Consider the following 23,348-nt stretch of genomic DNA (forward strand, 5'->3'; position numbering starts at 1 on the left):
GAAAAATTGAAGAAAGGAAAGTTCTTTTCAGAGAGGGATCTTTAGGCTATTGCAGCTCTCTGTTAAGAGAGACTCTAGTCTTGATTTAAGACTCTAGTCTTTGATTTAAGAATGGTAGGGAGTAACTCAAGTTCACCCTGAGAAACACTCTTTCATATGAGTCAACACTTATGAACAACCCTCCTATAGCTATAGGAATAAAGTTTGTCCTAAACAAATTTGCAAGAGCTTCAAGCAATACTTTTATCTAAGTAAGACATCCACTGCTGAAACCTCAAGTGATTTTTTTAGCTCAGTTGCCTCAAAAATAAATATTCTCCTTGTACTTGATTCTTGTGGCCTGCAACAGCACCTTGCCCAGCCTCAGGACAGTCAATAGAAAGATACTCTATCACATGGAGCTGAAGGATTAAGTCTTTGGAGAGGTGAGGTCAAATAAAATCCAAAGAACATTTCCAGCATTCAGCAACATTCAAAAATAAGCCCTATACGAGGGCTAGTTCTGAAAAAAAATCCCAAAATTTAGGGGGCTTCAGCATCTCACCTTCATGCAAAGGTGACTAAGGGAACTAAGGGTACCATTTGCTAATCAAGAGTTTTTAAAGTTTGCCTTCCATGAACACATCCCCTTGTGTCACTGATTTCTCAGGGTAATTACTAACCACAGAAGATATTTAAAGCTAATTACACACCTCCTACTCTTCAGAATTTAACTTGCATAGCAACCAGTTTCCAGGCAACACTTGCCACTGTATATTAAATCTAATAGTTTTATATAGATACTACATACATATGTGTGTGTGTGTCTGAAGTGACACACACATGCACCATGTTACAGGAGAAAGAACTTTTCTTGGCTATTCTTGCCCTGTGTATAATTTTCAGTGGCAAACTAGAGACATGCTTGAGATCAGGGCTCTAATCCATAGGAACTAAAGCCAGACCATGTAAACACAATGTGAACAAGGATTTTGCAACAACATTTTAAGAGGTAGTCAAATCTAGGGTTTTTCACCTATACAATTTACAAAGGCACCCAGTCTATCACAAATACATTGCATATTTTGCAGTGGATTTGGGACAAGAAATAATCTTCCCAACTTCCAAAGTGGGCACCACACTTAGACATTCATGTTGTCATTAAAGTATTTGCAATCTCACATGCTTTTGTGTGTACTTGTGCACAAATGTGCATGGACCTGACAATGTGTGGTGTTTTCTGTGCTTTTTTTTCTCTCTTTACATAGGGATGTCACACATGTGGTTCCCAAATTGACATTACTCATTGCTTCTTAGGTAAGCAGAAGGACTCAGTTACACACTTGCCCCAGTTATTCTGAAAATTCATTTAGTATTTCATAAACCTGACTTTGAATTCAGGGTTATGGAGGTAGCTGAGATCCTACCAAAGGGATAGAAAGGGACCTTAGCAATCAAGTTCCATGAGTTCAGTCAGCCTCTCCAGTGAAACCCCAGAAATAGCCATCTTAGGACTGCTTCACTTTTCCAAAAGCTCTGAGTCAACAGAAAGCCAAACACCATCAGAGAAGATCCCCATGTCCCAGGCTGAATGGCAGAATTTCACAAATAAGGTGCCAACTTCATCAGTTGAAATCTTTACAAGCAACAAAGCAGAGAAATTCAACAAAGAGAGCCTTGAGTTGACAGGGCTTATGTTGATGGATGTTGTGTAATCATGTGGTTGAACTGGGTTTTTATTTCTGATTTTGTATTTTATGGTTTGAGTTACTTAGGCAGCATAGATAGGTACTTCAGTAGTCAGTAGTCCCTGTGCCTTATTTCAGTGTGAAACTAAGAAAAAATTTACACCTGAAATCTGACATATTTAGCAGGATGTCCTAGGATCACCACTGCATCCCAACAATGCTGGTGGTAAACCACTTCAGAAAAGAGCAAAAAATGGTAGAAAGGAGGAAAAGCAAAAGTCAGTTTTACTTACCTAAACTTTGATTTTGAGATCCGATGCCTGAAAGACAAGAATTGCCATTAGAGTCTCTAAAGCTGTCCCACACCTCCCAGGCTTTTGTGAAAAAAGCAATAGAAAGAAACAAAGTGAAGATCAATGCATTTTTTAACCCATGCTGTTTTCCCTTCCATCTGTTGTAAGTCAATGTAGGCACTGAGCTTGGCTAGAATTCCCCAATAACCAAATCTTGTGTGTTGGTAGGACTCATGAAGCAGAAGTCATGGTGGCATTCTACCACCTGTAGGTATCAGTGAACTCTACAACTGCTACCAAATTTATTTCTGAAGTATGACTATTTTTTATTTTTGTCACTATTTCTTTTCTTATATTAAAATATGTATGACTTTATACAGACAGACTTGTTGCTTTCACACATCACCTGTCACTTCAGGATGTATACACACATTATGAAACAATAATGGTAAAAATAATGCTTTTTTTTCAGAAATTGAAGGAAACACAGTGCATGGAAAATATTTTCAACCTTAGAAACTAACACTTATTTATCTTGGTTGTTTATATAAATCAGTTTGCATTCAAATGGGTCTGTACAATAATAGATTCTGTTGCTAGCAATGAAATTTTGATAATTAAGCATTCCAGAAAATTTGCCCGTATTCCCACTATATATGTGTTTAAATATCTAATTCCATGCATTTGGATTTATTCATCTATATAATCTCATTAATCCGTTATGAGAAGTCACAGGCAAAGCCAGAAATAGGCCCCAGTTTTTAAACCACTACCTTGCTCTGCTTGATACATGTCCTGTAAGGCCTTTGAACACTTTGGCTTTTGGTGAATCCATAATGGTGCGCAGAGGGAAATAAATGTACATGGATACAATGCTGTGAGTCCGAGCTGACTTGGGGAGCTGCAAAATCTACTACCAATAGCAGCAGAAATGGAACTCTGGGGAATGACTATGGAAAAAGAATTTCTGCTGGGTTGAAGCACTCCTTAAGGTTCCCTCTATGACAGGAAAGTGGGTCATTGTTGACAGCAGACAGCAGAGGTCTTACTGCACTGCCCTGAAATTGGATTCACTGTTAGTAGAGAGGGGAAGATGTAATTCTTCAAGCATCTAACACTCCTTACTGTAGCAGCCCTAACAATGGTCCTGCCCCTGCTTGAGGACATCAGTTACTGACAAGTAATCAGTGATAGGTCAGGTTCCTTATCTGCAAGAGGTTTTAGTCAGGGGAACTTTTCACCAGCAGATGGGCTGAGCCAAAAAAGAGAAAAGGGCCTTTGCAGCAAATACCCAAATACATCATTCCTGCTGTGTCACAGGCAGCCTGTCTAGGCCACACACTGGGCAGCAGAGAGGGTACAGACACGTGCAAGACTCTTGAGGAAGAAGAAATAAGGCACTAGCAGAGCAGAATGCTAAATTGTGCTGCAGAGACAAAGCAAGATCTAACAAGGGTGCCAAGTGAAGCACCTACAAAACACATCCTTAATGTTAAAGCTATTCCTGCTTCTCACTGAGAATCCTGGCTTGATGATCTCTACCTACAAACTGTAATGGAGATTTACAGGCAACAGGAAAGAGGGCTCGAGGAGGGGAAGTGAAAAGATGTAAAAATCACAACGAAGAAGAAAGCTGAGCACTGGAAAGGAGGTGGTGAGGATTTTGATAGGAATAGCTTGGCAGGGACAGGGGGAGAGAGAGCAAGAGAGAAAAAGAGAGAGAGATGGAAGGGGATGGACAGGGAGTGTGAAATCCTCTGGTGACCTCTCTGGTTAATGGTTCTTCAGTGAGGGAGCACTGGAATCTTTTATTTATGCAAAAGAGATGCAGCAGGTGTAGTACTCATCATGCATGTGATAATTATATCTTTGGAGCATTATGAGCAGCAGCCAAGTGCATTCAGTGCTTCCACAGGTTACCTACAGCCTTCATCCCCCTCCCTCCACCTTGCCTTACTGCTGTGGCAGAAGGCTTTATCACATGTGGGTGTGCTATATATATGGAAGAGGACAAGGAAGGAGGATTAGATTTATATTTAGAGGTAGAATCAGAGAGTGAAATGGAATTTTGGAAATAAACTGTATAATAAATGTTTCTGAAAACATTATGCATGAATCTGAACCACATTTTTCAAATGACTCTTATGATTAAATTTTTTCAGAACTTGGGTTACCAATGTCACATAAAAAATGCTTTTATGGCATCACTAGGGGCTGTCAAATAGTCTGGAAATTGTGCCACAGTGTCTGTGACATTTCAAGCTGGCACTTAATGGGTTCAGAGTGGGCCAGATTCTCTGCTGAGTTTAAACATGGATCTCTTGCAGCTCTGGTGTCCTGGGAGGTTTATGTCATTTGTGGGAGAAAGAGGGTGACTCCAATTGTGTCCAACTCTGGAATGTCTTGAGAAACTCTTGTTTAAAATTATGGTATAGGAGCATAATTAAAACCATGCCAGATCACTACAGAGTGCTTTTATCACAGGAACCATGTACCTCAGCTTGTCTTTTAGAAAAACAAACACAAAAATCAGATCTCTGTTTGATGAGCTATCTTTGAAATTCTCTAGAACTCCTCCAACCTTACATTGTTATATACGACACACAGATAAGATGGTGAAATTTAAAGGCTTTTATCAACATAAACTCTGGATAATCAGCATAACTCAAATGTAATGAGATATCACACATTCTGAGAGATAAAGTCTTCATTTCCCTGTTCATGGTGGACACCAGAGAAGGCATTTGTGAAGGATGTGACAGTTTTGTGTAACAGTGATTGAGGGCTCTGGAGTTGTACACACAACAGACAATTCTAGCATTCACACAACATTCAAATTCTGGAAAAATCTTGTAGGTCACCAAGCATGACACAAAAGGCCACATTACAGTTGTTTTCTGGGTGTGGACATTATCAAACATGACCATTATCTAACTCTCTGGTCACAACTACTTTTATATTGTATGATCCCAACTTAGAGGCAGCCACATCTTCATAAGGACTCATAGAATACCTTTGGACACCAGGAAAAGCTGTCAGAAAAGCAGCAACACAGAAAGGGACTCTACTAAGCTTCTAGGTTATATACAACTTTGGAGAACATCCAAAGAGCTTCTCTGGCCAAAACTTACAGATTTTAGTACTGTGAGAAGGCAATCCTGGTGTGACATGGATTCTGCTTTGGGGCAACGTGGTGCATTTGTGCAGTAACTGGCAAGGTAGCACAATAAGAATCTGCAGAATAGCCTTAAAATTAGATCTGTCTAAATAAAACTGAGTTGGTTTGCCATTCAACAGGCTTCCTTACAGGCTGGGAAAACAGGCCAGCATTTCAGCATTCAGTAAAAAATCTTGCTCTCCCTGTGGCAAGTCACAGAAAGGCCTGTCAAAGAATCTGAGGCAGGAAGAAAATTCCCCTTCCATAAGGGCATGCTACTGTCCTTTAGACACACACCTAGAGCTGGCTGTGAATATTAAAAGCACCTTGCTTGCAATAAATGGGAGAGCAGTATCTGAGATTACACATAATCTGTGAGTTTTCCTGCTGAAGTCAGCAGTGGTTTCAGAGCTTTGGACAGACTGTTCTTCCCACTGTTCCTGATGTGATGGGAACTTCAGTTCCATCACCTCACAAGGAGCCCATCTTCTCATAAGGTGAAAACCAGCAACAACTACAGCAAACCTGCGAGAAAACTTTCACCTTTACCACTGGCTCCTGTGCTGATTGTTGCAAGAACTGCACAGGAATTAATTTCCATGCCAGAAAAGCACCAAGGGAAAAATCACTGACCATTCAGCTGCCATGGAAACCTTCCATTGCTCATAACACTTTCAGGACACACTGTTGTCAGTTGGAAAGCCAGTAGTAGGTTGTTAGTTTTTGTTTATCCTGTTTTATTGTTTGAACTGTCTTTGGTGGAAAAGCAATTGAACTGTCCCCCATATGTATGGAAATCCTGGCTAGGGCAAAAATGCCAAGTGGGTTATTGTTTCAATGAAAGCAGATAATTTTAAGCTCTCTTTCCCTTTGAGCTCAAGTGCTTCACTTTTCTATTGAGGCTCTATGGAGCATTAGCTTCCACAAAGGTCTTTTTTTGAGCTAATGCATATGTATAAAAGCAAGCTCTATTGTGGCACTCCAGATCTGTATGGTTGTATTAGAAAATTAACATCCTGCTTGTATTGGAAGATTATATATGCTGACACCCTGCACAGAACAGATTACTCCTGATTATGAGCAATAGCCTGTCCTCAGGAATCTGAGTCCTGCACAGCAGTAACCCCAGAGGATCAGGGAAATTGCTCACTATTGGGAAGCTCTGGGTGTAAGAATATCCTGCAAACAGAGCCCCACTGCTCCTGGGTCTGGGTTTGTCCCACTGGTGCCTGCTGCAGAGGAAAAGTGTTTCTTTGTACTCTGTACCAACAGGTTGTGAAAGCTGTGGCACATCAAAATAAGATAAGTTCCACTCCCAAATGCTGTCCTTGAGGATAAAAGCTGTTGTGCTCCTACTGCAGGGCAGATGTCAGCCCAGTACAAGGCAATACCACGACAGGAATAATATACTGTGGAAGTTGTGGGATGCTTTTCAATGTCCTGTGGAAGTCTGCAAAACCATTTTCAAATTCAGATGCCTGATAAAGTGCACTTCCTTAGGAAGTGCTGTGCTGTGCCACAGCATTCCCATTGCCAGCAGAATTACACCAGAAATCATTATGAATTAAAATGGTTGGTTTTTGTTTTGTTATAGTTCTAAAATTCTTAGATTAGTTCTAAAATTCTTGGAGACCTCCTGAAACTCCTGCTGGTTTGAAGGCTGGCATTACTCCAGACAGGACAGGTGATAGAGGCAGTTTCTGTAGTGTGGATACTAGAGATATAAAAGCTTCTTTGAGACAATTTATCAGTAGGCAATAGCTTGTGTTTGAGAGCTACTCTCCTGATCTCACATAGCATATGTCTCTGTGGAGCTGAGAAAGGCTGTCAGAGAAGATCTCCTTTTCCAAAAGGCACTTTTGAGCCTGGCTTCTCAAGCAGATCCTTCTGTCAGTCACAGACCCAGCCTTTCAAAACTCTACAGATTTTAAAAGAACAGAAATAATAGTGAGTAATTCTAAGTTGCCTTCAATGAAAAAGCATTTTCTTTCAGTCTCCTGGGCATCTTTTTCCTTTTATCATGAGTGCATTTTGATAGCAAGCTCAGCCTGTAACTGTAATGGTGGTGCTGGGGTGTCAGGCAGCTGGATGTCAATAAATAAATAAAGAAATATATTGCCTTTGACTTGAAAGCCCACATTGCTTCAGTCATGTCTGGCTGCAGCCTCTGCCCTCTGGGAGAGTGTTCTCATAGCAAAGCAATGGATTCACAGCCACAGGGTGAGTTTAGAATGCTGGTAAAAACACAGAGACTCATCTGAAACAGGTGAAACTCAAAACAATCAAACAAAAATCTTGGCTAACCATTCCAACTGCAGAAGGAGAGAGTAGGTGACTGCTCAAAAGTCCAGGCCTAATCTTCAACTAGAGCAAATCAGGATGACATGACTGTATGCTAGTATATTATTAATGCTAGTACTCAAAACCTAGTGCTTGATGTGGAACTTTTTTTAAAAGCTCAACTGACTTCCCAGATGAATTTTCACTGTTCTAAAACACTGGGCCAAATTCTGATTCTTAGTCAGGTTCCAATAAAAGAACACACTCATTCAAATAAATCCTTGCTTATGTTTTGTATGTTCCAGAAGGAATCTTGACCTATGGGGGGTTTGAATGGGGATTCAGCAAAAAGAAGAGTACTTAGTACTTCTTGAAACAATGACAGCTGGTTTCTTTGTCTGCCTAAGTGTGTGATACAGTAATAAAGAAACCAGAAGGGATTCTAAGCCTCAGAATCAGAGGCAGGTCTGAGTTGGCCCATAACTAAGGAATTTCCAGATCCACAAGTTTGAAACAAACATTTTACAAAACCAGGTGGCAATGGTAAAATTTGTATCTCACTCCAGAATTTCATAATCAGTGATACAGCCATTCATTTTCATGGAGGAAGGAGCCTATCCATCTCTTAGAGATGAAAAGCAATCTGAGGGAGGCCTTGAGGATTCTCAACTGTCCTTGGGGAAGGACTAAACAAACCCTCCTAAATAACATATTTTGATTTGCCTACTATACATCACCCATTTCCAGATGAAGTGAAAAGTGGCAAGGAAACTTTATCTCTCTGAATCTTACATGTCCTGCTCTGCTGAAACTTTGGGCCCTGTTTTAACATTTAAAACATGAGAAGAAGAAATGAAACTCTGTTTTCCTGTAATTTTCCTATGTCTTTTCCCCTAAAATATATTGGACTTAGCCAAATCAGCCTTCTCCTAATGTCAAATCAGGGTACTGCCATTCTCCCATGAGCACGCTGGGTTATTTTAAGTAAACTCCATTCTAAGCCATGATTACATTTAGAGTTGGGTTTAACTTCAGCCCTCCTGGCCACATTCCAGCTAAGATAAGTATGTTCTGGTTGCCAAAATTCCCAATGCAGTTTCTGCACAAAACAAGTTATCCCTCATACAACCCCTTAAACACTTGTGCCTGTTGTTTTTAAACACCTGTCACATTCTATCCTGAAGGTGGCTGAACTCTGATGCTGTGAAAACAATCCCTGCATTTACAGTTCATAAAGTGCTTTAGGATCCTTTGGGATTAAGAACATTAAATGAATGCAAGCTGTAATATTAAAAATACATGAAACCTTAGAGTAACTGCTGCCATTCTTTTTGGCACTGTGTCCAGATGTATGAGGGACTTTACTATTCTGACATATTCTGAAGAAGCAACGCAGCAAAGCAAAACCATCCAGGAGGTTCCTGGAAAGCAGCAATGACAGCTTTCTGACACAGGCTGTGGAGGTTCCCACAAGGAATGGTGCGCTGCTCCACCTCATACTAACAAACAGGGAAGGCCTTGTTGGAGATGTGAAGGTTTGGGTCAGCTTTGGCTGCCACTCTGGACCAGATGAACCAGGGTGGTCCCTTCCAACCTGACCCATTCTGTGAACCATAGCTGCAGAATAAAGAGGGTTCTCCAGAGTGGATCCAGCTGATGCTTCCAGTACAGTGCCAAGAGCACAAGCAGGTTGGTGGGGTGCCAAAGAAAGGGCTAAACTGCCCCAGTGCTGTGTGCCCCATCTAGCCTGGTTCCTGCAGGAAAGGGTTCATAATCTTAAAAACTCAGCAGGTTCCCAACAGCAGGCAGGTGGAGAAAAGTGATCACAAATAATTTCTCCAGGGGCCTGTAAGTCATTGCCCGACTCTTAAAGGAAAGCAGAGATTGAAATTACCATATATTCCACATACCACATCTTTTAAGGCAGATCACAGAATAACACAGAACTGACTAGGATGGAAGAGATCTAGGAGATTATCAAATCCTACCTAAGGCCTAACATCACCTTGTCAACCAGACAGACTATGGTACTGAGTGCCACATCCACATACTCTTCTTTACTGAAACACCTCCAGGGATGGTGAGATGGATCCCATCTGGTCCATTCAAGCAACATCCACGGGCTCAAGGTAGCTCCCAGGATAGGACAGAGCCTCAAAATACTCCAGCATGATACAAACTATAGCACTGATGTGTTTAGCTCATGTGTCAAGGAAATTTGGAGGGAATAACATATTGCCCCACAGCATAAAGGCCATTTTTGTTTAAATAATGCTAAAGGGAATAAAGGACCCCTCTTGCCTATACTTGTTCTCTGTGAGGCTAAAAAGTACACCACGTATTATGGCATTTCCTAACTGCAATCTCACACATTCTTGAGCATCTCCACTTATTACAATGGTGTAATTTCAAAGAGGCATTAATCCCTCCTAATTGTTGTATTTCTTTATCACTTACAGTTCCCTGTTCAGCATTTAAAGGGTGTAATTTGGTCTGCAAGATGGGAGTTACTCTCAATGTATTTCTATTACAAGACACTGTGAAGTGTACAAGAATCTTTAGAAAAATTAAAATAGACCAGTCATTTCCACTCTTCAGTCTACTTATACTGGTTTTGAAAGTCTATCACCAACAAGGAATTTTAAAATAAGAACACTGTTATCCACCAGTTTCTCTTTTAGATATTACACAAAACCAGATCTGCTTATCGTGGGCACTCTGTCCCTTATTTACTTTTATGTAAAACAAGAGGTTCTTCACTAATGTCCAGAGCGAGTTAACATCACAATTAAGATAAGAACCTGGATCGATAGATCTTCTTTGGCCTCTCCTTTCATCCCCTGTGAGTTTTGTTCATCTTGAAAAGCCCAACACTTGCCTGGCTTTCCCTCCCAGTTAAACCCAGCCCCTGACACATGATCTGAGTGCAGGTGTGGCTGCAGCTCTCTTCACAGAGAGCAGCAGGCACGGCTCTCTCCCAGGATTTTTCCTGGGAAAGGCAGTGAGAAGCTCAGAGAAGAAGAGAAAACCATTCTTATCTCTATTCACTTCTCCTGTTGCTTTGCACATGTAGAATGCGTTAAGGAGATTGTTTACCCAAAGTGATTTATTAATTGGATTCTGCTGAGGGTTGTTTGGATTGATTGGCCAGTTGGGTCAAAGCTGTGTCCTGTCACAGGTTTTTCTTTAGCATTCTTTAGTATAGCGTCTCTTTAGTATGTAACTTAGTACAGTATCAGTGTAATGTAGTATAATTCCTTCATTATAGCTTAATGAAGGAATTGTTCAGTCTCCTGAGTCGTGGAGTCAGAGCACATTACTCCCATGCCAGGGCTCCTTGGCAAGATGTGTGGGTACTCACGCCAGCCTCGCGCCGCAGTTCTCGCCTTCCATGTCCGCTCCGGGGACGTTGTCGGTGTTCACGGACTCGGTCTCGCTGGTGGGCATGCTCACTGCAAGAGTCAAAGGGAAGAAAAAGAGAGGGATGGCCATTAGAACCCGGCACACCTCTTAATGAGCGCATGACTGAAGGAGCTGGCTTCGTGGAAAGACCCTCAGGTGCAGCTCCTGAGGATGAAACAATTTGCTGAGCAAGTCTAGTGCCTCCCTGTACAGAGTAGGGTGGGCAGGTAGACTTCAGGAGCATAAAAGTAACTCAAATGCTAAAGAAAAAGGAAGAAGCAGCTGCTCTCCTTCTTTCAGTGTCAGTTTCTGGAAATTTTAAGAATGAGAACCACTGGAAAGTAAAAAACCTGACAAACCCAGAAAGAAGCTTTTGTTTGATTCCATTGAACATTTAAAAAAAATGCCTCTTTACCTGCAGCAGCCCAACCACCTCACTGCCCTCCCAAATCTTTTGTGCAATGATTAGAAGACAAATAAAAATTACCAGGATTGAGATGCATGCAGATAAACAGCTTCTGTCAGCTTAGTAGCAAATACCACATGAAAAAATACTGATGGCATGTGTGTCATTTACTAACCATGAATGTGATTCAACCTCACACCTAGAAACTGGACCTAGAGGTATAAGATAGAAATTCAGAATCTCTGACCCACTCAGATATTACCAAGAAAGGAGCCAATGAATATGGACTCTGGTGCAGCTTTATATTGACTCACAGCTAAGAGCTGGACAGAACCTTCTAGGCTTTTACAGAAGTACCATGGAACAGACAGCAAATGAAAGGAACCTTAGGTGTGAATCTCTCTCATCTAGATTCAAGAACCTGGTTTTAGTTGTTCTCAAACCTCAAGATTTTATTTGCTTCTACAGACCAAAAAAAATCCCTCAAACCCACACCATTTTCATTTCCCCAGTTGCCCACAGCTCCTGCATAAGCTCCAATCACTCTTTACACATAATCTTAAAGGCAGGAAAATGGACAGGATCCAATATGTGTCCTGTTCCCTCCTTACCCATTTTGGAATACACAAAAAAAAAGGAGAAAATGTTATACTTAAAATTGAATGATGGAGGAGTTAAACAGACTTCCCCCAGGAGTCTGGTAGAACTTCAGAACATGACCTGCATTAGCTGTTGGATACATATCTCAGATGAGGCTTGAGAGCATACACTCTTAGCTGTTGGAGAGATTTCTAACAGTTACATATTCATACAGGACTATGTAACTCAGTAGTAAGAATATGTCTATTTGTAGATCATTGGTGTAAAATGAGCCAATGTAGAAGAAATAGGTTCTGCATTTCATTTGGGAAGATGCTCATGGGGCCATGGTCTTCTTTCAGGGGCTAAAAAGACATCAGAAATGTTCTTTCTTTCAAAAATGTTCTGGGTTACTGCTTTGAAAGCATTATGGTGGAAATGTCCCTCAAAATGAGCTATCTTTCCTTCATCCCATCACAACAATTCACATACCTCCAACACACTTACTGGGAAATCTAAAATTCTTGTACTGTGTTCTCAGGACCACATGAAATAATGGACTCTCTAGCACTTTTGACAGAACTATGAAATATTGTACTCAATGGTGCCTGCTCCTTTATGAAGACAGATGTTTTAATAATCTTGTCTATTTGGAAAGACAAATTAAGGAATAAACTGAATTCATGTTCTGATATACATGAAACAGTCAAGTAAGCTATGAGAGAAAAACCAACATTCAAAATTAATTTTTTTTTTTTGTCCAGAGTAAGCCTTGCAGGAATAAAACCAAAATACTGATATTTCACAAGTCAGTTTGGAAGATGAGGTAGAACACTTTCAAGACATATTTGAGCTTATTTGCAAACAGAAAACTATTCTGAAGACATCAGCAGGAGATTGATTTGCAGAGCAGCTTGTTATCCTGAGTGCATGAAGAGGACACTGCACAAGCAACAGACAAAGCCAGGCACTCACATGCAGGAGAACACAAATCTGATTTATAGGCCAGTCTGCACAGAGATACACAGACACATGCAGTGTGGACACAGAGTGCAGTGGAACATTACCATGGCTTTCTGTGGAGTGACTAAACCAAGCAAACTTTCCTTTCTTCTCATCAGGCAAACCAGCTGGAGGGCTTCCTTTCACAGACAAGATGGTCAGTGTCAAGTACCAGGAACAAGACATCAACAGAGAACATGCAGCCAGTGACAGGCAAAAGACAAAAACAGGGAACTCAGCTTACACCTGATATCCACTTCTGTCTGAAAACTTCATCATGTGAGTTAAAAGTGCAAAATGCAAAACACAGGTATACAGAGGTATGAAATATCACTAACAGATTGTCAGACCATAACTCTCACTTGCTTCCTGCTGTTTTTTATATCCAGCTCTTGAGAACGTGAACTTAATGAATTTAAGTTTATGGGTCATATCCCAGAGACATCTTGAGTGAGTCCTGTTCTTCCCTGACCTTACTGGTGCAGAAAGTCAAACTTCTGTAAAGTGAGAGGTGCAGGTGCAGTGGTACTTGGAGACCCCATGGATCACTTTGCTGGCACCACCTCACAGGGGCTCATTACACCGTGCTGATGGAAAATGTTAAGGACAATCAAAATGTATTAGCACGGTATGAAGTATTAGAGGAACGATGGTCTAGAGGATAAAGATCAGGACAGAGGGGATATTAGGGCTGAGTTCCCCAATGCCATGTGCTCTCAGAAGCACAATCTCTTTACCTGGCACCTCATACCACCTTCATTCATATCACCAAGGGACAATCAGGTGTGCAGTGCTGTGAGGTTCATTCAGGCCAGTTAACAAAACCAGAAAATAGAAGATGCTGCAGAAGAGCTGTGCATAAACTGGGGCTGAATATGAGAGGAAGTAGACCAAGTACAGCCCAGATGGCTTTCTTATCTGACTCAGTTCTCAGAGAAGCCAGACCCTGTGCCCACACCCTGGCTCCAGTCTAGAAACAAGGCAGGCATTTTTTGCAGTCCGGGTAATTAATTACTGGAACCATGTACCAAGAATGCTGGTGGTAAATCCACCACAGGAATGTTTTAATCAGGAAGAGATGTTTTTCCAAATGGTGGGCTCAAGTCCAGACCAGAGTTGTGTTTAGGACCATGGCATACAGACAATGCTGTCTCAATGGCCATTTCCTCCCTGTAATTTTGGGAGTTGAGACAAAGGCAAAAAAATATGCAAAGGCTGACACAAATCATGGTGGCTTTGCTTACATGGCAATCTCCTTTTTTCAGATGTATCATTGTATCCATAACCCACTGGAGCTGATGAAATCTCCCATTAGTTACATATTCTCTAGGCAGCATAGATAGCAATTATTTTAAAGGGAAATGAAACAACTTTCTAAAGGCAGACAAGAATCTCATGGTTTCAGCAGAGTGCAAATCACAAGGACCAATAGGTTTGATATTCTCTCTCCAGTTCCTTCTGAAGCCTTTGCACTTCTTACATCTTGCCACAGTGTGGCTCATCACTGAACACAGTCTTTTCTCCTGGACTACCTAAACTCCAATTTCACATCACTTACATGGCATTCCCGCAGCAGTTAAAGCAGCAACAAAAGCTATACAGCAGCTTCCTTAAAAACAAATCTGAAAAAATGCTTTGCGTTATGTTAATTCTAGCTCTGAGACCTAACAGACAGAGAAAAGCAAGAGCAGAGTCTGCAATCTGTGGATGACTAGACAGATGTGCAAGACCCTTTGAGAGCCTCTGTTCCATGTCACTGGCATCAAGCTCTGATACCAGCTCTACTCTTGCACTAACATATGTCCCTCCCCCGATGAAATGCCCCATGGGCATGCAATGAATTATTGGATGGCAGGTTGCCAAAAGACAGCCAACCACTGAAACAGAAAACTGGCACAAGCAAATACCCTTCTGTGCAGTCCTGAGACAATTTTTCCTTCACACACTTGGAGAACAATATTTGCTTCTCAGTTCAGAAAAATAATTTCCACTGTTTCATCTTGCATTTATGAAATTCTTGTCATCTTGGCAGTGGAAGTAATTTTAATATTCAGATTTATTTGCATGGATTATATAATGCTGTCACACTTCTTGCTGAATCTCACTTTAATACTGTGACATTTTAAGACTCAGAGGCAATCATGCTTGGGCAAAGGGTGCCCAGTTCCAGAAACACAGACAAAACAAACTTTTCACAGATTTAAATGGGACATGTTATTACATGACTTTGCAGATCTGGGCATTAACTATAAAACTGGATGTATTGGAGGCTATCCACATTGTCTGACTTCCCCTCTCTGATTTAGCTGTTTGAGTTAGGCTACAGAGGCAGATAGAAACCACAGGTTTTCTGAATGCCCTGCTGATGTGTCCCTCAGTTGTATGGACTGGTTAAAGAAGACATTTACTTTACATCCTTGGTTTAGGCACCTGACTTGAAACAGTGGGACTATCCAGCAGTACTCATAGTGAAAGAGCCTTGCAGTGGGTTTTCAGATTTAAAAAAGCCAGCAATACATTTGATTGACTTTTATAATATGCTCACTCAGAATCTAATTTCTCCAATATGCCAAAGTCTACTGGTAATTAATTACTTTGCAAAATATGGGTGTAAATAACCCCCTTTGCCCACACTGGCATTTGAGGTCTGTGAGACCTGAAGCCACTTGCCCATCCTTTCACTCTATTGTGTCACCTTGGCCATATGACCAAGCTTTTGTACATACCTGTTCAGTTTCTCTGCCAGGGGGGTGTAATTCTGCAGTTGCCCTGCCAGCCTCTCTGAGAGGTGCAGATGACACACATCACACTAAGTGCTAAGTCCTATAGTTATTACTGATGCTAATGTCTCCCAAGAGGGACTCTGCACTACTATAAAGCAAATCTAAAGAGCAAAGTAGTCCTGTGAGTTCTCTAGCTGGCTTCAAGATTTCTTTTCCCTTCAAGCACAACAAGAATAAATTGCAACACCATGTCTGCTTCCTTTAACAGTATGTGTATCAAGTGAATGACTTTGTCTCTGGTAAAACCCTGCTTCCTTTGGTGCCTTTCATGCCCATCATTTCATGAATGAGTCTATGGGCAGAATATCAATTGACTCGTGTTTTTTTGGTGGAGAGCTCTCATTTTAATTAATATGTGAATATTGCCTATCTTTCCTCTTCTGCCTGTTTTGAAAATGCTGCAGTCATTCATCTTACTCATTAATTTAAATAAGATACAGCTTTCACTATGCTCCATGCATGCAGTGCCTTGGGAACAATCAGTGGCTATGCTCTTAAATGCAAGCAGCATCCAGAAGGTAAATTGCAGAGGTAAGACATTAGTTTTCCATGGATGTCCTGATTTTGTCAGGAAAATAGAGTAGATGTGACTGGGGAATTCTTTAGTGTTTTCTGCTTTGAAAAGAAGCTCTGTGACAGAAAAGCTTTTATGGGAGAAGAAGAAAGGGAACTTGAACTATGTGTAGCATCTTGGTGGTTGCATGCCTCCCAAACTTAGACAATTTGTCAATAAATCTAGCACAGTAAAAAATACCCAGAAAAATTGTGAAAATACTTGGAAAAGTGTTTTCTAAGGGTTCAGAGACTAATCCTCATAAGGACAGTATTATACACTATATTACATTAAACACATGTAACATGCACACTTTGCATAACCTGATTTTGGATGATGCACAGATGAATACAGCAAGGAGAACAAGCTGGGTTCACCCTCTGACTCAAGGTCAGCCACAGAACACAAGGATAGCAATAAAGTAATTGCCAGTTGCATCCACTTCAGTCAAACAGGAAAAGACTTTTGGTAAAAACACCTTTCCATCCATGGAAGGGACCACAGCCCCTGTGTAGGGCCAGGACCTGTGATCACACCAAGCCAGGCTGGGCACTGGGCTGCAGCAGAGGCTGGTGCAGTGTAACACTGCTTTACTGAATGGAGCAGCACAAAGCAGGAGCATTGCCAATTCTGAGATGAAGTATTGTACCATCAAATGTTTCATTCATAGATAGATTAGATTATCTATTTTACAATATAAATTGCAAAGTGTATATTTTATTCATAAATGCTTGTTTTAACTCATCCTTCTCCCCTTCCAAAGAGTCACCATATGTCCATACACATGTTGGGGGATAGATATATGGGCTACATAAATCTATATCTTACAGAAGGGGAAGAGGAGAGAGAGTGAAATGTATTAATTGTGCAGGCCTGTGATTAACAGATCTGTCATTACCACATGCAGATTACTGCTCACCTATAAATGCATTACCTTGCTGCTAATTAATCTTCCTGGGACTTATTTTACTGTAACAAACTCCTCAGCTAGTTTGAACAGCCGCCATTTCCCTTCTTTTTATAGCAATATTGACAGTAATATGCTGGATTCCATAAATATTTGTTCATTACAGCCAGTGAGTGGAATGCACGTGCACAGAGGACCAAGTAATGGGCACAGTCAAACTGCTGGCCCTGCCAAGTGACAGCCTTTGCCAGTGGCACACATGTTTTGTTCTGTAATTGAAAGGAAGAACTTCAAATCTCTTTGCATTTCCTGCCTGAAGGACAAAGCTTTTCTTTGCATAACCGGTGGTATCTCAAAATATCTCGTAAGCACAGGGCATGGGACTCCCCCAAAAGTAGACTTTGCAGAAAGGAGTCTCTCTGCTGAAAAGGGCAAGAGAGGCAGTGTCCCTGGATAACTGCTGTGCTGCTGAGCAAACACCTGAGACTGCTGCAGGAGCCCGTTCCATGCAGAGAATCTGCCTGCAAGGGCAATGCAAGCCACTCTCACAGTCCCTGTGGCTGAAGGAGGACAGATTGGCTGGGTCACAGGGTGACAGAGGTGCTACCAGAACACACCTTGAAAGATGTCCCTCTCCTGAATCTGGATCCTCCTGTGACCTCCTAAACTGATTTTCTTGTCTGATAAATGACTTGCATCGTTTGCCTTGCTAGGAGCAACAATTAAGGTGCCAAAGTGCATGGCATTTATTTGCCAGGACATGGTTTATGGTGCTTCTTGTGTCAGTATAATACTTTTTAGCAACCTCTCTGGTTCCCCACAGAATTCGGAAGCAATTCAAGGATGGACAGACAAAATGAAGGAAAGGCAAAACTAGTGAGGATCTATGACTCTTTCAACAGCATTTTGTGAACAAATTACAACAGCCCATTTGTAGGAGTTCAACAAGTTTTCTCTCTCATTCTTTATGATTTTTAGTAGAGGAACTAGAATGGGCAGCAAAGCCATCAAATGCTCCTGAAACAACCCCACAAAATTATGTGTGGGCACAAAAAGCAGGACCATCTCACTAGAAAAACAGAAGGATTCCATTACTGCAGGCTGGTCTTGCAGGCGCCTTGGAAATGGGGGCATGAGAGCTGCAAACCCTGCAGATAATGTGTTGGGAAGTGATACAAACATTGATCATGAGCAAAATAACTAATGGCAAAGGAAGTGCCCTGGAGACAGCAAAAACCACCAAAAAATCCCTCTGCTTTTTGTGCCACTAATAATCATGAAGTTATTCATATTTCTCACTGGCATTGTTATTAATGAAAATAGACAGGACACAGGTTTTCAGCACAAATGTGGTTTCAAAGCAGCCCATGTGCTGGGTTCTGCAACTGCAGCTCATTCTGCAGTTCCTGTTCATGGGGAACTTCTGCATCTGCCCACCTACACAAATATACACCTGCATGCTGGGGTGGTTACTCTGATTAGGATCTCTACTTCAGCAGCAGCATCTTTGTTCCTGCAGAGCACAGCCCTGTGAATCCATCCTCCCTGCAGAGTCTGGGAGAAGCAAAAAAAATTATAGAAGCTCCTTCCAAGCTGATCTGCTTAGGTCATCAGAAACTCTCCAGGGAGTCTAGGTGTCTGCTTTACACCTGGACTGTTAATCTTCAAAGTGACTGAGATGCAGCTCTGGCTGTTTTATGACATTCCTGCCTGTCAAAAGCCATTTCAAGGTGGGTGATGCCTGAGAACTCGGTGAGTGGCCTACAATTTGTGATGTGCAGCACGTAAGAGGATAGGTGGGAACAGCAGGGACTGTTTGGGTGGTGCAGTGGGTGGGAAATCATGCCCTGGTAGCTCACAATGGGCATTTTCCCCAGAGGAAGCCTGCACAGCCCTACACCCAGTGATCTTAGGCAGGAATTGTGCCAATGAGAAGGCGTATCTTCTCTGGTATAGAAGGAGGAAAGTATTATCCAAGAGGCTGACTCTTGCTGGCAGACAAAACTAAAAAAAAAAAAAAAACCCAAACCCTAAAAACCAAACACCAAAAAAACCAAACCCAAAAAACCTAACAAAACAACACCCCCCCCCAAAAAAAAAACAACAAAAAATACCCAACAAAACAAAACCCCCCAAAAAAACCCAAAGAAAAGTGAATGTGAGGGAAAAACTGTATTATTTCAAAGGACAAGCAGATCAGCTGGGTAGTGACTGGAACACAGGCAAAGAGATGGTAGGAAGTAAAAAGTGACTGGGAATTTTAATCTGAAATACCACTCTGCAAGCTGGAAGAGTACAGTGTGCTCCCTGCATTTGGGAAAAGCAAATTTAGGAGTAGTGTTTAAAATATTTGGGCATTAATCTTATGAAGAAAAAACAGCATCAAGGCCCTGTCCATCTGAACAGACAGTGCCTGACTGAGATGAGTGCTCAGCAAGTGGAGACATTTTCTAATAGCAGGATTCATGTGGGATGTGTGAGAAGGCTTATGGATGATGCTTTCCTTGATGGCAAACAATCAAGCAATTCATTTCACTGATCAACAGACACAGAAACACATACATTTAGAGATTTAGGTCTCTCCTGAGCCAGGGGTCTGTGAAAGCACCAGCCCCTTGGAGCTGTGTTCTTGCACCACTCTGAACAGATTCAATCCAGCCTCATGACCTGAAATGGAGCTCATCTCTCCTATTCCCAAATGTGCATAAAACTGTGTTTTGAAACCCTGCTCTGTTGCATTTTTTCTGTGCCTAGTAAATAAAATGCTTGTGATTCTGTGTGCTGCTCCTGCAAGTGGTGTTCTCTCAGACACTTTTACTAACATATTGACTAGTCTGATACTAGACACTATAATCACAATATCATGAGTCAGAAGCACGAGACATGCTAGCTGGGCAGGCTGTGTATTACTGTGCAGCCAGGAGAGAAGCAAAAATTGAAGTTAAAGAGCCTTGCCTCTGAAGTCAGCTTGTCAAACATATGATTAAGCCTTTCCTGCCTTTTGAGCAAGGCATTGAGAATAGGCTAATTACCCTGAGCCAAAGAAATAGGCATTTTACAGTGGCCTTGAAATAATAAATTCCTGGTTTGCAAATACTTCCAGCATGCAGGAAAGTCAGGGACTGATAACAACAGCTTGAGTTAAGCTTAGTGTGGGCAGGTGTTATGCAAGCTGCCCTCACACAGCTGTGTTAAAACAAGTCATTCATGACCTGGCATAGCCCTGTTATTCAGCTCCTGGCTCTTCCAACAGCCACATAATACACTTACATTTTGATCTGCACATCTGTGAGGATCCAGCAGCTCTGCCACTGCATCCTTGTTCTGATGCTTAACCCTTCTGCTACTTCAGACTAGGGATTTTAATGTAGTTGGTAACATCCTCACCCTGATCCAAAGGGACCCCTATCCTTGGGTTCACTACAAGTCCTTTACAGTTTGAACCTGGACTGACATGTCTGAATGCAGCCTTTCCTCAAGTGGAAAAGGAGAAGAGAGATGCATCATGCTGTGGTTTGTGAACTTTGTAAATGAGAGTGAGGATGTGAGCTGCCCTATAAACACCTGTGGGCACTAAAGCTGAATTTGAATTTGGGCCTCAAGATCTGAAAGGCCAATTCTCTAATCTGTTGTCTTGTCTCCACAATCCTGCTAACTGAAGAGCTGCTGTCATCAGCAGGCAGACTCAGTGCCACAGCTATTTTCAGTTCAGTTCCTCAGTTGGAAACATTTTCCTTCCCCCGCCACCTCTCCAGGCTTGATGTTGTCTATGAGATAACTGGCATGGAGAGACCTGCTTTTCTCCCCAGCAGCAAACACAACAGATACAGCAGAGATTTTTATCCCCCTAGCAGACCGTACTGAGTGGATACCCAGCAAGCAGAAGGGAGCAGGCACAGAGCGAGGGTGTGACTGCTGCTCCCTTGGAGCCATGCCTGCACCAGGGTCCTGCTGCAAGCTTCCCAGGCTTCCCAAAGCACTGAAAAGGGCTGGGTGCCATTCACAGCTGTCAGCTTCCTCAGCTGCTCAGCCCTGGCTGCCAGTTTGGTTACATATGTGCCAGTTCAGCTGTGTAATGTCACCAAGACTCCCTGTGTCTGAGCTGTGCCTCAGATCTCCCGTCAGCCACAGCTCATTGCACTGCTCCACTGCACTGCCTATGCAACAGCAGGGTCAGTGCTCCAACCCCACACTTGTGTTTAAAACAAAATACTTTTATCTTTGCCTTCCTCTGTGCTTGCTTGTGAATTGACTTAAGCAAGTGATGAACTACTCAAGCTGCCTGACAGTCAGGGCTGGGCAAGGTGGAGGAAATGAGATTTTCTGCAGGAGAGCTCTACTAACGCACCTCCTGCATCCCTCAGTCTGTCCTGGGCCCTTGAGACTTCCTGCTCTGAGCCCTTCCCAAACAGAGCTCTTGGTCTGGGCTTCAGTATCTACCTCTCTGCACATGAATCTTCAAGTTATAACATAAAATATATAAGGGAAGACAAAGAGATAGGTCATGATGAATAAACACTTAGACAAGGGAAAAAAACCAACATCATACCAGAACAATTTCTGTTACAGCTGGTTCCATCACACTCTTTTAAGACATTCAGCTTACAGGATCAGTACTGAAGGTTCTACTTGTACTGAACTTTTCCTACATGTCTTCAGACTAACCACGCTCAATTGCCTTTTTTGAGGCACTGGATGACATTTTTGACACCCCATTTGGGATATTCCTTCCAACTATCACACTGCAAGAGTACAAGCTGCTATACTTGACCTGTCAGTGCACAATGAAGGTCTTGGGTATGATGAGGTGTCTAAATTGGCATGAGATTAATGTGTTTAGTCAGCTGAGCCCCATCTTTACTAGTTTTGATTTCCTGTAAAAAGGAAATGCATACAACATACTTTTAATTTCTGTATATACAGTGCCAGACACACTGTGGCTTTGATCTTGGCTGACATTACTGTAATAAAACTGGTTCTCATCCCCAGCAGTTGTTTCTAACTCAAAACACATGCTTCATGTCCCTCAGCTACTGTTCCTGAGCACCACAGCCCCTCTCCTGACAGCTCTACATACCACATCAAAACAATGCTCAGGATTTCAGCTATCAGTCCTGCTCACCAGTGCTTTCTTCTCATTTGAAGAAATGAGAAGAGGCTCTTGAGAAGAGGCTCTTGAGACTCCATCTGCAATGGTGACTTACTTTAAAACACTGACCATGGGCCATTCTCACTGACTTCAGCAGGAACTGCTGAATACTCCACAGTTTTTAAAACCACTTTATAAGTGTCCTTGCAAAGATTTAAGAGCACACTTTAGGCATTTGCTTAAAAAATGAAATAAGAAATGGTCTTGCTCTATGAATACTCAGCTTGAAGGTTTGTGGCATTTCTTCCAAAACTTTTCTGTGGAGATGCTGGTATCAAATGCTTTCTATGCCTCTCTAACCATGGGAAATAAAGCAATTAATCAGAAGGTATGGCAAAGGCAGCTTTTTCACAGAGTAATGCCCTCTCCTGAGGAGTAGAACCAGTGTCAATGGATTAATCTTGACAGCTTCAAGAAACACTTGCCAGCAGGGCAGGTAGAGATAAAATTATTTGCACAAAGGGGTCTTTGCCAGCTATATAAACAATGGATTCCCTCTAAAGCCTTACCTGCAAAGATATTTCTATGTAACAAACTGGTACTATAAGAGAATTTCTACATCAACACAAGTCTCTCTTCTAGCAGGGAAAACAGAGGTGTTTTCTCCCCAGTCAGTCTTTGCTAGGGAAATAGCTTTTATAGTGGATAAACTTAATGCCCTATCAACATTAATGTCAGTCTCTCTGTGCTATAGCTGGTCACACCCCACTGCTCCAGCAGCTCTCAATATAAAGTTCTTTGTGCTTCAGGACACAGAAACTAGGGAAAGGAGGTATTGGAAAAACCTGTGAGTTGAACAAGACAAGCCAAATTCTCAGCTGCAAGAGAGCAAGAGCACTGTAGATCACCATAAAACTTTTTCAGTCAGAGAGGATATTATAGGAAGAGGTTGTTTCCCAAGATGTAAACTACAGTAACCTGGAAGCTTATCTAATTGCTGTAACCTTTGATGCCTGCAAGGAGCAAGAAGAAAAAAATGTGCCTGTGGGCAAAAATTAGCACAGTTTGGGAGTTTAGTCTCCATACTGGCTTCCATTCTCCCATGCAGAAGTGGCACAGAGATTTGGTGCTCATCACAGTCACCCTCTCAGGTTCAGCTAATTATCTCAGAGCTGCTCACTCAATGAGCTGGCTGATGGAGTCAGGCACATGCCTGAATTTAGCCCACCT

The 23,348-nt window shown here is 41.9% G+C and overlaps 1 protein-coding gene across 7 annotated transcripts in view; it reads right to left on the bottom strand.

The window, feature by feature from the left end:
• The window catches only part of CACNA1C (calcium voltage-gated channel subunit alpha1 C), a 416,406-nt gene that overhangs the window by 108,112 nt on the left and 284,946 nt on the right, over positions 1 to 23,348 (bottom strand). For all 7 annotated transcript variants that reach the window (XM_071422178.1, XM_071422182.1, XM_071422181.1 and 4 more), the window contains exons 10-11: positions 10,759 to 10,849; positions 1,961 to 1,987 (exon numbers count right to left, since the gene is read on the bottom strand). In XM_071422178.1, the coding sequence (XP_071278279.1) occupies positions 1,961 to 1,987; positions 10,759 to 10,849 (118 nt within the window). The remainder of the gene's footprint in view (positions 1 to 1,960; positions 1,988 to 10,758; positions 10,850 to 23,348) is intronic.

This window comes from Agelaius tricolor, unplaced genomic scaffold (assembly GCF_023055355.1).
Source record: "Agelaius tricolor isolate 1412-34295 unplaced genomic scaffold, bAgeTri1.0.p SCAF_3, whole genome shotgun sequence".
Lineage (NCBI taxonomy): Eukaryota > Metazoa > Chordata > Aves > Passeriformes > Icteridae > Agelaius > Agelaius tricolor.